The sequence below is a fragment of the Varanus komodoensis genome, unplaced genomic scaffold, assembly GCF_004798865.1.
Source record: "Varanus komodoensis strain SLA01 unplaced genomic scaffold, ASM479886v1 scaffold1, whole genome shotgun sequence".
In the NCBI taxonomy this organism is placed as follows: Eukaryota; Metazoa; Chordata; class Lepidosauria; order Squamata; family Varanidae; genus Varanus; species Varanus komodoensis.
In genome coordinates, this window is record NW_025335268.1 from 45834237 (window position 1) to 45850890 (window position 16654).

General features: G+C 38.5%; 1 protein-coding gene across 3 annotated transcripts in view; it reads left to right on the forward strand.

Annotated features, from left to right (window-relative positions):
• The window catches only part of HBS1L (HBS1 like translational GTPase), a 44148-nt gene that overhangs the window by 14493 nt on the left and 13001 nt on the right, over positions 1-16654 (forward strand). For all 3 annotated transcript variants that reach the window (XM_044424047.1, XM_044424057.1, XM_044424065.1), the window contains one exon: positions 14763-14871. In XM_044424047.1, the coding sequence (XP_044279982.1) occupies positions 14763-14871 (109 nt within the window). The remainder of the gene's footprint in view (positions 1-14762; positions 14872-16654) is intronic.

Genomic DNA, 16654 nt, shown 5'->3' on the forward strand with positions numbered 1-16654 from the left:
TTTTTCAGAATATCCTTTTAACCTTTTAAAGGAATTGTTAAAACCCAGTTTAATATGTGGCAGTATTTATAAAGGGTATTTGTTTTAAACACAAACCAGAGTGATTGAATGTGCATGATCCAGCAATTCATTGTGAGTAACTAGCCATGGTGGGTTGTTGTAGCATCCAACGCAAGACTGTTTCCTGCAGGATGGCTTATCTTTCAAGTGCAAGACATTCTGACAGTCTATGGCTTATTGCAGGGGTTCTTTGATCCATACTAGGGTGTTGTGTCCTCTGAACCTGGAAGACCAGTTGCATTATAGATAGTGAGAATTGGCTAGCAATCTATGCCATGCAGCTGTTTATGATCTCACTCCTGGCATTACTATTGAAAACCCCTCCGCGAAAGCCAAGCAGCACTTTGAAGTGACTGTCACTGGTTTCCCACTTTTTTAAAAAAATGCCACAGCAAATTTTTGTGATGTTAGTAATGATTATTCTTACTTTTTTGTCTTTCATAAGTGCTCATTTAACTCTATCTAATATGTGCGCTCTTGCTTGGTTCAGTGTCATTGTATGTTTCAGTTCTTTCTGTCCGTGTGCTCATGCATGCATGCATGAGCAAAGCAGCACTAAGGAGTAGAAAATGTATAAAACTGACAAGGTAAAGCTATTTTGGTCTAAATTGTAAGTTTCTAATTACCTTGCTGTCTACCTTTTGAACACTTCTCTGAGTCTCCAAATACTCCAGAAAGCTGGAGGTATTAACTCACCATCTTTCTGTGGCTCCTTTTGGAGCACTTATTGCTGCAGTTACTGCACTTCCCTGATAGGTGAGCAAATTTCCCCTTCAGTGACATTTTATTATATTTGTACATATTTCTCCTTAACCTGTCAACCTAAGTAGTAAGTGCTCCAAACAGGAAGAGTGGAAAGCAGTGGAATTGAATTTGTCCCTTTTCTGGAGTAGCTGGAGGCTTGAGGAAGTGTAAAAATGGTGGATGACACAGAACAGTGAGTTAAAACACTTAAAAGTTAGGTGATCACTTTGTTAGGAAAAGATATGTATACCTTATTTTGTTGCTTTTTCCCTACTTACCTCTGCTTTTCAATTTACAGCTGGGCACTTGTTTGCTGATTATTCTATACACAGACTTGCCTTATATGGCCCCCTTGTATATTATCTGCTCCACTTTGCAGTGCCCTTTGAAAGCTAAAGCCTACAAGGAAATTGGCTAGGCAAGGCTACTCATATTAGACAGCTTGCAAGAGTGCCTTTGTGGAGTGTATATATATATGCACAATCGTGCAATTTTAAGATATTGAAAAAGGAAAAATTGTGACCCCGATTGCAGTTTAAGATTCTGGGGAAAAAAATAACAAAAAAAATGTGGCAAACAAAAAGGCATAGTAATCGGGGGGTAGAGGTAGAGAAAAGATTGGTTCTGCTCCAAAAGACAGCAGACTGGCTAGAAAGGTCCAAGGGGGAGTATCTGGGAGAACTAGCTCCAGTGGATCCATGTGTCTGCTTTATGAACAAGCCACACAGTGTAGTTTAATTTCAGAGTGGCTTATTGTGGCATGTGTACATGGCCAGTGAGTCAGTTTTTATTTCTAAAAAGCCAAGTGGGGAATTTGCTATTGCTTGCTCCATAAGGCACATATGTGTTCACTCATTGAATCCAGAAGAACTTACCTGAAAAGGTAATTAAGAATTTTTTACCTGAAACACAGAGGATAAAAGATGTTGAAGATATTTATGTGGCTCAACACCTGAGATGTTTTCCTTTCTGCCTATAGGTCAGGTACAGCTTCACTACATTTTTCTTTGATCCATTGCATTTTTCTACTTTTTTGGCCATGTGCTTAACATTATATTTCTAGTTCCAAATTCTTGGTGTTTACGTGAGTACTCCTGGTATAGTGCAATAGTTAAATACGAGTGACTATATTGAGTTAAACTCAATTTCAGTCTTCCTTCTTTATTGGAAACTTAATTGTTTTCCTCTACCTCTAATGAGGAATACTAAAGTACTGCATATAAACTTTGTGAGAATTCCAATTTGATGTATGAAAAAATACCTCCAGACTAAAACATTTATACATACACTTCTGCTTCTACCCTTCCAAGAGCAATGAAGAGCAGTGTCACTAGCATCAGTCTGCCTGGTCTCATGTACAAAGATACCCATGTAATCGTATGGTTGGATGCAGGAGAAGCAGCCGCTCATGTATAGACAATCAGGGAAACCAATTACAGTGGTGTCCCCATCATGCAAAGGCTATTTTTGCACTTGTGTCATGCACCTGCAGACCACTACATTAGCATGTGGGCATATGTAGGCAAGGCTGTGTGTAGAGATGAGAGCATTTCTCTGTTTTCCATTACTCACATGATATACCTCCTTGAGTTGTGTGAAAGGGACTATTATATCATGAAATCCCTGTCTTAATTTGTAATATTGGTACATCAGCTGATAATGTCATCACTGAAGCACTTGTTTCTGAGAACCTTTAAATCTGGTCTTGGGATTGGATTACAGTAAAATCATTTCAGGGTTATATCTGGGAATGGGATTCCTGGAACAAGTTGCACATCTCCCTGCTATAAAAATTCCAGTGGTTGAATGGACTCACATATAGGGATCCATGTAACCTAGCTGGGAGCCGGGTATAGGGATATTGGGCTTTCAGCACAATAATGACTGTGCATTGTAAATATAATTCATGCTGATGGTAATGTTTATACTAGCTCTTAGAAGGCATTTTCTTTCAATCCAGAATGTGGACTGCAAGAATGTATTATGGTGCTGTTACTCTTAATAAACGTGTGTGTGTGTGTGTGTGTGTGGATCTGCATGTTAGAACTATGCAGAATGCAACATTGGACAGCATCCAGTGAAGCTATCCTCCTGGTTTAATTTGATTCATTCTTGTGCAGTGGGGCTTTTGTGTTGCTAAAAATAACCCAGGAAATGAATAGGTTCACTAGTTTTCAGATCAGGACAGGTCAGCAGAGCTCTCTCATGTAAGCTCTATTTTCCTGCCTTCTTTGTGAAGTGAGTGTTTTGGGTCCCATGAGTGTATGGCACAATAGGTTACTTACCCCATTGAGTGCAGATATTAGCATCTAAACTTTTATTTCTTAAAGGAAATTTCTAGCCTTTATGGTTCCAAAACGTTGTTATTAACATTTATATGCTGCCTTGTTTGCTAAAAAGGCATCAAGGAAGCACACAACAATTTAAAACAATGACACCTTACAATAAAAAATGAAACCAGTATGACATTAAAACAGCATAATTTAAAAGGCCAGTTTAAGAAGAAGTGTCTAATCCTAACCCTTCCTCAAAGTCAAGAGAGTGGTAGGCATAGTTCTTCACTGGGGGCACATTTTACAGTTTGGGCACAGTGCAGGAGAGAGCCCTTCTACATGTCTCCAACAAATGGGTCTCTGTGGGCAAAAGCGTCCCAAGAGGGCTTCTCCTCAAGTTTTTAATATCTGGACAGCTTTTTACAAGACCTGGAAGTGTGTACAAAGCATCTTCTAAAACCTTAGATGCCAGTACTGTGACTAAAATGCTTTCCCAAAGCCTTTGGCATCAGTGCTCTCTCCAGCTCTTGATTCTCCTACAGTACAAGTAAGCACCTGTATGTGTGTAATACTCAACATTGTAGAAGAAATGGTATAGATAAAAATGGCAATATGTTCAGTTTGAATAATTGTAAAAGGTGGAAAGCTCATTCTTTTTTAGTACAGAATTAATTTGCTGGCTAATAATAGTATTAATAACAATAGCAACAATAATAATTTCATACAGCTAGTTACCACAACCAGTAGGCATTGGAACCTTTAGCTTTATGCCATAGTTGCTGTATATTACGCATTAGTTTATTACCATACGCTACTACATGGAAGGTTTCTGTTTTGCCAAACAGTCAAGTGAATAATGATCCTCATTTGAAATGGCTATAAAATTTAACTATGGTTAAAATAAATTACATTGTTAGAGATGTAATAACAGGTAGTGAACAGAACCTCTGCGCAAGAACCCTTCTTGGGGCACATTTGGCAAGAGTCATAAAATCTGTGTTTTACAACTGTGTGTGGGCTTAAGAAAGGAAGTGGCTTATGTAAGAAGCAGTGGGAAACATTTTAAATGTTTTGAGATTCATTTTGTATACACCTACACTGGAAAAAATGACACTCCAAGGCTTTTTCCCTGAGATGTTTCATCTTAAGTCTATAATAGGGTGTTTTGAATTACCACCTAAAAAGACTAGGATTGATTTCCTTGCTTTGCATATCAACAACACAAGAAAGTAAAGAAATATGCTGCTGTCCATTGCTGAACAATGAAATGTGTTTAGGGTGCTCTCTTGCATAGTCAATTTGTAGAACAAGAAATCATTGTGAATCCATGTGCCATTTATTATGTTCAAAGCAAGGAAGTTTATGTAACAGGAATCTTCTCTATATGGATGCTTTGCGTCAAGTTACAATGTTCTAAAATCCCAAAGCAGAAAAATAACTTATATTTTATAAATAGGACTGCTCTGTGAAACCAATTGGAATTAAGGAGCTGTTTGTATATTGGCGTATCAGTCATATTTGGTAGTTTACATGGCATTATCTTGCCTTATCCTCACCGCTGCTCAGGAGAAGGTGAGGTTAGATGGTGACATCCAGAAGGTTACCTGTGATCTTCATAAATGAGCACAGCTTCAAACTTGGCACACCCAACCCCAGTCCTCTAGGCAATCCTAATATGCATCTTTATACCAGTAGGAGATTTTTGGCTATCTTCCTATAAAATGTTATGGCTTTTTGATACAGTCTATTCAACCCTTTTGTTGCTGTTTTTGTTTGCCTTTTGTCATGGTTTACAAGCTGTAACTCATAGTTGCTTTAAATTTCTTTAAATTCCTGGGTTATCCTACCAACCCAGAGAAGCATTGATAACTATTTGAATTTATTTTTTAACTGTGTAAACTCTGGAAACCAAACTCACTTTTAAAACTTTCAGATAACTTTCCACCATATTCAGAGTAAATGTATTACATAATTAGTCCTTCCAACATTGAACATACCTGAAAGTATTTAATAAACTTTCATATTTCTACAAATACCTTTCTAGAGAAATACGCAGTATTGCTAGATGCATCATTTAATCAGTTCTTTAATCTATTATGAATTCTGTTCCAGTATTCAAGTTACCTTAACTTTGCTACTATTTAACTCTCAAGAGCCACTGTTTTATGCATTTTCATAACTATTGAAGTAAATCTACATTATACAGAAAATAACTTGAATAAACACAAGTTACTTTTGTAAAAAATGTTTTGTATAGATGTACATTTTCACAATATGGCTAACATTTCTGCATCCAGTCTTCCCCATCACCAGCTATCTGATTTAGAGCATGCAAATTTTGCCTACTTTCTTAGGTGTCAAGCAAATTCAATATGTAACTTTGTAGTAGGTAAACCTACTAAACTCCCAATATAGCTAGTTCAATATTTCCTAATGACACATCAGTCAAGCCTTAATATTTCACTTTCCTTACTTTATTGTAGTTTCTTTTAAATCTGGAGAATGTTGTTCCATCAGTATATTGTACAAAATAATTTGGTTTAGCAATTCTTGTACTATTGCCTCATGTTTTAAAAAGTTGATCAAGCCTACATCTTGAAAAACATTTTAATCAATTTCTATGGGGAAATGCAGAATGTACAGCTAGAAATCTGGTGGTGTTTGATTTGAGAATGTATCTGTCAGATTTGTGCTGGGAACAACTTACTACATAAATCAGTAAGTGAAGACATGAAATACAAAGGATCCCCTTTTAAGTCTCATTACAGGGCTAGTAAGGGCAGGGTGATCTCTTCTGAGACACTGGAGAGTGGAAGCCAGTCAGATGAGGAAGATGCTAGTGCTCTGGGCCATTACACAAGTGCTTCATTCTTATATTCTTCACAGTCAGATATTCTGACAGCATTACACCAGCCTAAAAGGATGTTCAGAATCTGGCATAACGGATATGATTCTGCCAAAACTGGCATGTTATTTTTCTGTGTCCCTTTCTCCAACTACCTCTGTTACTGCATCACACATCATGGGCTGAATGTAGCAAAATGCTACCATTTTTTGTTGTTTATAATTCAGGTTCTTTGTCAGTAATTGAATTGCACCAGCACAATATGACGTTAAATGTAGTCTTGCCTAGGACTGGGTGCTCCATTGTGCACTGGACGTTCTACAGACTGCCATGATTCCCTCCACTTCCTCCTTGGTAAAATGACTGGAGCAAATTTAGCAACTGAATGAAGCAGCTCATGCTTATCTTGAGATTTCAAGTTACATTTATTCTGACTAGTATTTTCAGGTTCCATCCCAATAGTAAAAGAAATAAAACAATGTGTGTGAAAGTTCTATGGACGCTGTTCATAGGACTTACCAACTTGCAGTGATGTTTCTTCTTAAAACTACAAGCACCAAACTAAACTTTATAACGCATAAGGAGTAAAGAAGAAGAAGAAAAAAATCTCATGGCTGCTTCTCAGATTTCATATTTGTGGGCTGAGATGCAGATGACGCCCAGCTCTCCTTTTCATCAAATTCAGGTGAGCATTTCTGAATCTGTCCGGGCACAGTAATGAACTGAATGAGGGCCAACAACTCAGACAAGATGGAGGTACCATTCACCTGCCTAGATGAGAGATGGTCAACCTCTTCTGGAGGTGCTTGCACTTCCCTTAAAGGATCAGGTTTGTAGTTGGGGGTATTCCTGGATACAACACTGTCACTAGAGACACAGGTGGACTTGGTGGCACAGAGCACCTTTATTCAGCTTAGACTGGTATATCTATCAATTCGATCCTTTTCTGAGCAGGTACAGCTGAGCTGTAATTCATGTTGTACTTGGATTATTGTAGCACATCAGATGTGGGACTAACTTTGACTAAAAGGTCTGAAAAATTCAGCTGGTCCAAAATAGAGCAGCAAGATTATTAACAGGGACCTTCCTATGTGACCATATTAGATCAGTACTTTGTCATCTGCCAGCCCATGTCTGGGCCCAATTCTAAATACTGGTATTAACATTCCAAGCCCGAAATGGCTTGGGGTCAGGTTATCTGATGGATTCTCTCCTACCATTATACCTTATGAGATCTTAACATCCTCAGTGGTCTCTCTTAGGAGTCTCTGCCAGTCAGATGGGTGGCTACTAGGATGAGGACCTTTTATGTTGTGGCATACCAGCTAAACTTCCCTGGGACATTTGCCTGGCATCTGTGTTGCACCCTTTGCAGTGCCAGGTGAATACTCAAGGAATCTTCCCAGGATTTTTAGTTTCAGACTCTTTTAAATTTTGTATTGTATTTTAAATCTTTGTACTGCTGCTTGTTTTACTCTATTTATTTTATCCTGTTGTCTTAAGAATTTGAATGTTTAAATTGTATTTTATCCTGTCTTTTATGTTTGAAATTGTTTGGTATTGTTGTGAACAATGTGGTAAACTTCAGCTATTGGGTGGTATAAAAATGTACTAAAAAGTAAATAATACTGTCATATATAAATACCTGCTTTTGTAGGATGAGAATAAATTTGTAGTTCTGGTTCATGCTTGAATTTGAAGTTAAACACCCCCTTCTCCATATCCTGAGGCATATGATTCTGCATCAGGTCTATAGATTTCTATTAAGGCCTACTTTTCAGGAAGAGTGCCAAAAATATGAACTACCTCTAAAAACTATTGAAAATAGCACAAATCCTGCTTAAAACAGGGTGACCTTGTAATTTTTGTGTTGTATGGCTGGTACCTAATTGCCAAGTCCTATTAACTAGAAAGCAAACCACTTGGTGACTTCTGTTTAAGTGAAGAGACGAGGTATATAAACCAGCCATGAGGTCACCAATTTTTCTCTATTGGTTGGTGATAGATAGGTTTGCATGTCACAGACAATTCCTGGATTGTATAACCACAAATTTGGGGGCATGTAGGAAGGAGAGCGCTGTCCATTTTCAATTAATGCCCAGGAAAGCCCTGTTCCTGGGTAGTTTGATGAAATGTGAATCCAAAACACTGGTTGTTTAGGAGTTAATTTAGAGTTTAAACAATGGGTTGGTTAATTGAAATGGCCAGTGAGTGGGTTGGAAGCAGCATGTTTCCCTCTTCCTCTGCACACTCACAGAGAACCTAAGGTTAACAAACCACGGGCTGTTTATATGAACTGGGTCATAACCTGGTCTATGCATATTTAATCAATAGCCCTGAGATTTTGTGCACTTCTGTGGGACTTGCTTAAAAATAAGTATGCATAGGATTGTACCTGCAATTCAGCATTTCTGGGTTTTTTTAAACCAAATATCTGATAGGTAGTTTAATACTGTTGGATCTTCAGACATAAAATAGGGCAAAGTTCATTGCACATTGATTGGCTTACAAATCCTCATATCTTATCCATTGTTGTGTGTAGTTCTGTCACCTAGCTCAGTTGTGCACTGCACTAGGATTACTTCTTTATAGTAACTGTATTTATAATGTACAAAAGTTATGAGGTGTGCAAACTTTTCTTGCTGTGCATTAGGTTGCCAGCATTTAATATCATGGAAGCTATGGAGTGCTGATAAGCTCAGAGAGCTTAATCAGCCTTCTGCATTGATACAGCTTAGTATTATGTTTTGCAAATTAGATTCAAAGCAGCATTAGCAGTTTCACACTTTGACTTCAAATGTTTCTTTCTGTAAATGTGTTACTGCTAACACATTTAGATAGTAGAGAATGTGAAAACATCTATTCAGTATTTTAATGTCCTTTTAACATGGCACTGCTGTTACTGTCATTTTTGCATAAAAAATAAGATTAAAATAGCATAGCAGCAAATGAGACTGGCAAACTGTAGCTGTCTCTTTGTATCTAAAATGCAGCAGGAAAGTACAGAATAAACTTATGGTGGTAGGGATGGAGACTCTTGGAGTGACCACTGGTTCCTGTGTTCCTGGCTGCTCCCTTTGGGCTAGACTCCCTTTGAGGAATTCTTGAGAAAATTTGGGATCCTCAGTTCCCTTAAATTTCCTGTTTCTGCCCCTGCCCTCATTGGTAGAATAACCCATGGGTGTGCCAGTGGGCATCCTGTGGCTTATGCTGAGCCTTACTGGCTTGCCTCCCTCTCTTCTTACAGAGATGTGTGTATTCTGTCTCCATTGGCCCCTAGTTGGCCTTTGGCTGACTTTAAGCAGCCAAGGAATACCAAAGGTATGAATGATTTTTAGCTACCAAATTGGGTGTCTTGTGTTCATAGCCCCTTTTCAGCTTGATTCTCATCTTTTTGTCTCCCTTTAGTTTCAGCTAGGATGCACATTTTGTTCCTTGACTGAACTTTCTAGATGCTTGGAAAAATGCAAATGTACACCTTACCCCCTTTTTCCATGGGAAAAGAGCTGTCAAACCTCTGGGTCCCTTTAAAGAGGGGCTTTGAGTTGGAATTTTAGGAGTTTCAGACTGACACATGCAGTTGTGCTTCCTAGTCCAAAACGCCTCAGTAGTTAAAGCACAAATGTGAACTGGGGCAGGAGCTTGCAGTGTAGTTACAAACATAGTCTGGAATCCCAAAATGTCACTATTCAGAAATAGATAAAGTAAGGAACCCAATTTGTTGGATTATTCTTAATATATGTGTAAAAGGTGTAGTGTCTTTGTTGCTTAGACATTTACAGTGTTTTTTTTTTTTTTTTTTTTGAAAGTACTGCTACAAATTTATAGGTCAGCCTTCTCCAACTTGAGATTCTCCAGGTGTTTCGGTCTTCGTAACTAAGCCCCAGCCAGTATGGCCTGTGGTCAGGACAACTGACTATTAGATTTGAAAACACCGGAAGGGTTCCAAATTGGGGAAGGCTGTTTTGCGTCATTAGACTTGATTACTGAGGAAAGTTCATGAAACACATAGTCATTGTGCGCAATATCACTGATGTGTTACGTAACATGAGATTATCATATTTGGTGATCACAGTGAATGAGTGGCATCTTTAACACTTGGAAAAGTCGAGGTGTTTATATTCCTGCTTCAGATGCTAGCAAGACTGAAACTTTCAGACTGCTGGCTCATTTTCCATTCATTTGTATTTTCTAAGCCAATGCCAAGAAGGCTGAAGGCTTTATAAAATAGTTTACTATTTTAAGTTTCAGTGACTTCAAGTAGGCTGCTATCTATTTTTGCACACTTAAAAGGTGTATGCTTAGAAAAAAATATTTTGATCAGATTTATGTGAAAGCTTAACTTTTCCCTGGCAACTGTGGATGAGCAAAAGATGCTTTTGATTTAATTTTATTTTATTTCCCATGAACGTCGTCTTTTTTTTTTTTCTTTTACATTATCACCAAATATCATAGCATCACGGAATGCAGTATCTGGTTTGTTGATTAAATTTTCCATTAGATAAAGCAGATATGTTCAGCATAATGCTGTAAGGACATGGTTACTTGAAGTTACAGATGCAGGGCCAGAGAACTCAAGAAGCATTCCTGTTGTCACCCACAACTTTAATGCCTGTAATGCAGACATTACTTGTATGATTTGTCCATGAAAGCACAAAGGGGCTGTGTGTTTTGTTCTGCCCCTACAGTCACCTACTTCCTCCCATGTTGAAGGATAATATCTACAACAGGGACTTAGACTGTTTGCTTGTTTTACATTCCTATCTCTCCTTTCCTCCAAGGAGCCCAAGGCTGTGTGCATGACCTCTTCCCAGTTTCATCCTCACAACAACACTGTGAGGTATGTTAGGCTGAGAGTCAGTGACTGGGCCAAAATCACTGGGGAAGCAGAGACTAGAAACAAAGTCTTGGACTCCAGCCCAGCACCCTGTGTAGGCTTACTTTGTGATTTAGATTATGCACCCTTTGGGAAGCCCGCAGATAGAAAAATCTTCCTGATGTAGTTACTTCTCAGCACATGAACAATTGGGAGGAGCCATGTGACCTTGCCTACACAACCCTGCAGCCCCTTTGGACTTTCACTGATGGATTGTGCAAGTAATGCCTTCTGTATTTTGTGTGTGCACTTACACCATAAGCCAAGTCCATCACCATGCACAACATTTAACACATTGTATTTTTATTTCCAGTATTGTTAAAAACAAAACTATCATTAACATTTTGTTTTCAAGAGTAGAGAAATGCATTCTCCTAGAATAGAGCAACCATATCTACAGTACCTTTTTATGTAATTTCATTCCTGTTTTTAGGAGTCTGTCTGACAAATAGTTGCAGACCCATTAAATTAGCTTAATATTTTTCACACTGCACTTGCTGTGATTGACTAGGTTTTAATTGCATGTGCATAAAATATACACATAGTTGATTTAGCATATTGGTGATTTGACCAGATAATAGCACCATCCTCTGGTATGATGTCTTGATAACGATTTTCATTTCTGGAAACATGACTAAATTTCAGTAAAAGTACCTGTTCGTTACATGGCGTACTTTCAGTTTTACATACTCATAGCGAACCAGAGCCTCAACAGAAATTCTATTAATTGTGTTGAACGTTACCTTAGACTGCGTATACTTTCAGTTTAGGTTAACTAGCTAGTGAAGAAATGTTGTTAGGGCTATCCCACATTTAGTGCTGACACTGCTTTTTGCATGCCTATTTATGGTCAGGCAGCTCTGCATGCCATCACAGAACATTTTCCCTGATTGTCGATGAAATACACGTTGGAGTCATTTAGCAAGATAACGTTGAATAAGAAAACGCCACAAACACGATTGTGGTTATTGCAGTGTATGAGAACCAAATGAACAGGGACCTTCTGTGGAAGGATTCTGAACAAAAATGCTCAACACGTTAATGGTTCCTGCCACGCTGTTTGAAATGGAATCGTGTTGAGCATATAGGACCATGTGTGCACTGCTGGCTACTCCAGTTGCATGTTGCACAGCTTTGATTCTCATTCCTCTTGGGATGTTTGTCGGGTATCTGCTCTTGCCCATGTTCCTCTACATGTTTTCCTTGCCCTGGATCCTCATGTAACATAAGACAGGTAGCTTGGGGAAGGCTTAGGGGGTTTTTTGCATTCTTGAAGAATCTTTATTTGGGTCAGTATGTAATTGAGAGTAGTCACTAATCTATGCTAGCTCAAAGTAATTTAATACTTGTACCCCTTTGGGTACCACTTATGGTGTTTTTATATATTTCACAACGTTTTATAGTACCTTTAGCACAAGCAAACCCTTAGTTACAGCATGTAGGACTAGGGTTTACATTTTGTTTGCAAGCAGGGTAGCTTCATGCTACTATTGATCTCTGTGCAGACTGCTTGGGTAAATACATGCCAAGTCTGTTAGATTTGCACAGATCTTTTAAAATACCTATTCTAGGCAGTGTTGCATATGTTGTCAGTAGTACCATCTTACTTCCAGTCCAGACATTTGTTGACAGAACGCAAACTTCTAAAGGATGATTTTGATGCTGAGCACACTTGAATACTCAGGGAAGACTTTGTATTTTGCTGGGCATGCACCACAGAAACAGATCTAACTAGCTTCTCCTTTTAGATTACTTCAGGGAAAACTAGAACACTTTTCTCAGTTTCTATGCTAAATTAATGTTGTTTTTAACTGGCTTTAATTCCCCTTTAAAATCCTTTTTCTAAATTCACACAAAACATTTTCCCCATAAGAGTGTGTGCTTGCATGATAATCATGTTATATGGCACAGGTGGCTCTTAGTTGGTTATTGTGGCTTTTGCAATAGTGGAAATTGCTTGCCAGTCTGAAACTGTGACTGCCTGGTGCTTTACAATACAGTAAACGTCGCTCTCTTCTTGGGGACCCTGAACAGCTCATTTTGACAAGAAATGGCAGTGTGTGAACAGGCTGTTAAGCTTTATAAAGAAGTAGTAGTTGAAAGCAACAGGGCTTTTACTTGGAAACCCCCGTCTGTAATTTCTATTTAGGAAATAACCTTTTTCTAAATAACTCATTGTTCTTACTTGGGGAATTATTCAAAACAACTTACAAGGAGTTGAACATCTCTTCGTGCCTAGTGTTACTTTGAGTGAGTCCACATCCAGCCTCACGCATGGGCGTTAACCCCGGTTCATCAGACAGAGGAATCTTGTAAGCCGTGTGGCTGAGGGGGATGGGAGGCACCTTCCTGCTGTTTGGTGACTGACACATCTTGGTCAGTGTATTATGCTAACCCGTTAAACCTCATGTAGTTTTGAAATATACTATTAGCATAGTACATAGCACAAATTAAGAGAAACAATGTGGCTAGAAGGGAGAATATAAAATACTGTATCTGGGCCAAGAAAGACCACCTTCCAGGGTTTAAATCCAGTATCATGCTAGCAGAGGACATTTTGCACTTTTTCCCTCTTTACTCCACCATGAAGTCTTCTGCGCCATCTGAAACTCTGCTGCTAGCTGCTTCCTAGCCCTTCATAACACATTCTGAGAATGTGCAAGGGCATGGGGATCACCTCACAATCCTGCTGATGGAATGTCTTCCATCAGTGGAATGGAACTCTAAGAACACAACCACATGACTGGGATAAAGTAAGGAAACTGGCCAAACTCTTATTTTCAAGAGTTTTCTTTTTAAAGGACTGGACACGTGTGAAGGAATAGTATGGAAATAGTTTAAAGTAGGGGTAAGATTTAAAAATATTCCCATGAACTGATACTGAGAACTGAAGCTTCACACAAATTCTTTACCAAGTCTCATATATCTTTCCTGTCTACATCTGGTTGGAGAGCTTTTCGCAAATATCCCCATCTGTTTCCTGGATAGCTGAAGAGCTGCCTCCTTGCACCTGAAGTATAGTGCAGTAGGAAAATGCAGACATCCCAACATTATCACAATGGCTGTAACACACCTGGGACACCATAGGAAAAAGTTCAGAGGTGCAGAGACTTGGAAAAAACATTTCTGGAATGGTGCCCCCCCCCCCGCCTTTCTTGGCATATTTATAGGGAGAAGCAAGAATGGTACAATCGGGCAACAATAGGCCTACATCGGCATTGCATCCTAAAACTGGACAATATGATTGAAAGGAGAAACAAAGACCTGGCAGAGCATTTGGAGGTGGGAGAGTGAAGAAGATTGTTAAATTATTTTATAATATTCACATTCTAATATGCAGCTTTGATTCCTCAAGAAAAGATAAGGTTAAAAAGGAGAACCACATTTACTTGAAGTTTGAGGCATTTCATTTAAAAAAAAATTAAAACTTTGGGTAGTACCTGGTTAACTTCTGATGCTAACAGAATAGATTTGATGAGTAGAATGCAGAAGGGATGATTCTATACCCATGTGCCCCTCATAACCCATAATCTACTCTGCTGGATTGAGAAGAGGAGGAGGACATCTTACTGCACAAGCATCTGCTTACAGGATGCTGGATTTTTGTCCTTTACTGGGATGTCAAATTTCATGAAGGACATGAGATTCTGACAGTTTTGGGAACATCATGAGCCATGAGGTGAATACACAATCATTATTTCTACTTTTTCATTTCAGATTTTCAGTTTTTTCTGTTCTAAAAGCTCAGGGTAATTAAAAATTTTAAGAGACCAGTCCAGAGTTTTCAGATATCTTCAGAATTTTATACTTCAGAAAGAACTTGTTACTAGGTCTTACCTTTATAGTTATATAAGCCATTCCTTTCAATGAATATTATTCATTGACAATATCAAAGCAAAGTCTGGAAATTCAATTTGCTTGCTCTGTTTCTATGCTACAAATTTATTTTTTCCTCTCATGCCAGGAAAAGTCAGAGATTCCCAGACAACCAGAATTGAATCTGACATTGTGCCAAAAGTTACCAAAATGACTGTGTCTGGAAAGAAACAAGCTACTGGCTTTGAAGTTCCATGGTAAGCCTTCATCCTTCTCAAGGTACACTTGCATTACTCTTCCCCCAGAACAGTGCACCTGTAGCAAGATTTTCCTTTTGGTCTATTTTTACAGAGATTTAGTATTAAATATGCTACAGAACTAAACAGCATGGCTTCTTGTTTGACTCATGATTACTTTCAGAAGAAGGCATCTTTCATTTGTGAGTTTAAAAAATCCTTTCACTCTGAGTAGCATAGAGAGAACAGCTAGCCAGTTAACATTGTGCTAAATTTGCTGGAGGTTTCTTCAAAAATACAACTTTGCAAACTTGAATAATTGCAAGATAAGTTAATTGAAGGGTAATTTTTTCAGAGCACAGAAAAAAGGACTTCTGCATCCATCTGTAGGCCTGTGTCCACTGTACTGAGTGTTCACTTGCCCTGTGACTCAAGTTACAAAATAGTGTTGTGTTACATTGCGTAAGAGTGCGTACCAGAAATGAATCAGGGAGAGTGTTAACAAAGCTTAACAATCCCATGTCTATGGGCTAAGGGGCCATGATAGCTCAGGTGACATTTTCCTTATTAAACTGCTTAAAGATTAAATATTCAGGGGATGAGTGTTTTGAGAAACTGGCCAGATGTTCCAAAGCTAGTCTTCCTACTTCATCCTTTCAAGGTTAACACCTTTCTTCCCTCTCTTCCTGTACACTGAAACAGCTGTTTCTGCAAACTTGAAAAGCAGAAAGACATAGGGTGCTTTCTGATAGACCAGGTGATACCTTTCAATAACCCACATTTTGCCAAGAAGCCAATATTTGCTAGTTGCTGCAGTCAGGGAATAATAGGTATTGCTATATCAAGTTTGGGAGAATAAAAAAGATCAGCTATATATTTATTAGTTCTTTGTTATTCAAGAAATAACCATAGTAATACAAGTTTTAAATATACAAAGATATAATCTTTATTGATGGATAACTGAAGATAATGTGACTGATTATCCTTGATGCAGTATTTTGAAACTAGTTCAAGAGGTGTATAGTATGTAGTACATACCTCTTTTCTTAGTATGTAGAGATCTGGAATAGCTGCCAGCAACAAAAATTCTTACCTTGATTGGTCTGTCTCATGAATGCATGTAGGCTTTTGTTTAGTTAGGCTGGATAAAATCTTGTCCCTAGTGACTTAGCCTTGGTCAGTTGCAAGGGAAATAGCCTGCTGTCATCACACAGATTGCCAGCTAGAAGCCTATTTGTATATAATACTTTCCATTTATGAATGCTGACATTTTTCTGAGTTGAGGATTAGGACAGGTTAAACTGGATTCCCTGAATTTATTTTTCTGTAATCTTTTTTCCCCTCAGAAAAAATGAGGCCTAGAGAGTAAAATAATTATCCATAGTTGTATAATGAATTTATGAAAGAAAACAAAGCCAGCTGCAGCAAAGACCCTCAGTGATTTACCTCAGCATATCTGTATCCCTTCCACCTGTTCCCCTTGCACCGGGGGGGCGGGGTGGATTTTTCTGCATGCTTTGACAGTTTCAAATTAGAAATTAAAACACAGTTCACAGTTTCCCTTTGTCAAACCTTGGAGTATACGGGTAAAGACTGAGATGCTTGATTAAGAGGAACTGAGTAAGGAACAGTTTTTGCTCATAGGGGACTATGGTCCTGATCCTAAAGGCTGCCTGGAGAGCTCCACATGTGCAAGAAGACCCTGAATGCTGTCCATTCAGAAGCAGGACCATGTGTTTTACCAGGTGTTGTAGCAATATTGCTTATACATGGAGGGCCATCTGTCTAATAAAGCCAGTGCTGC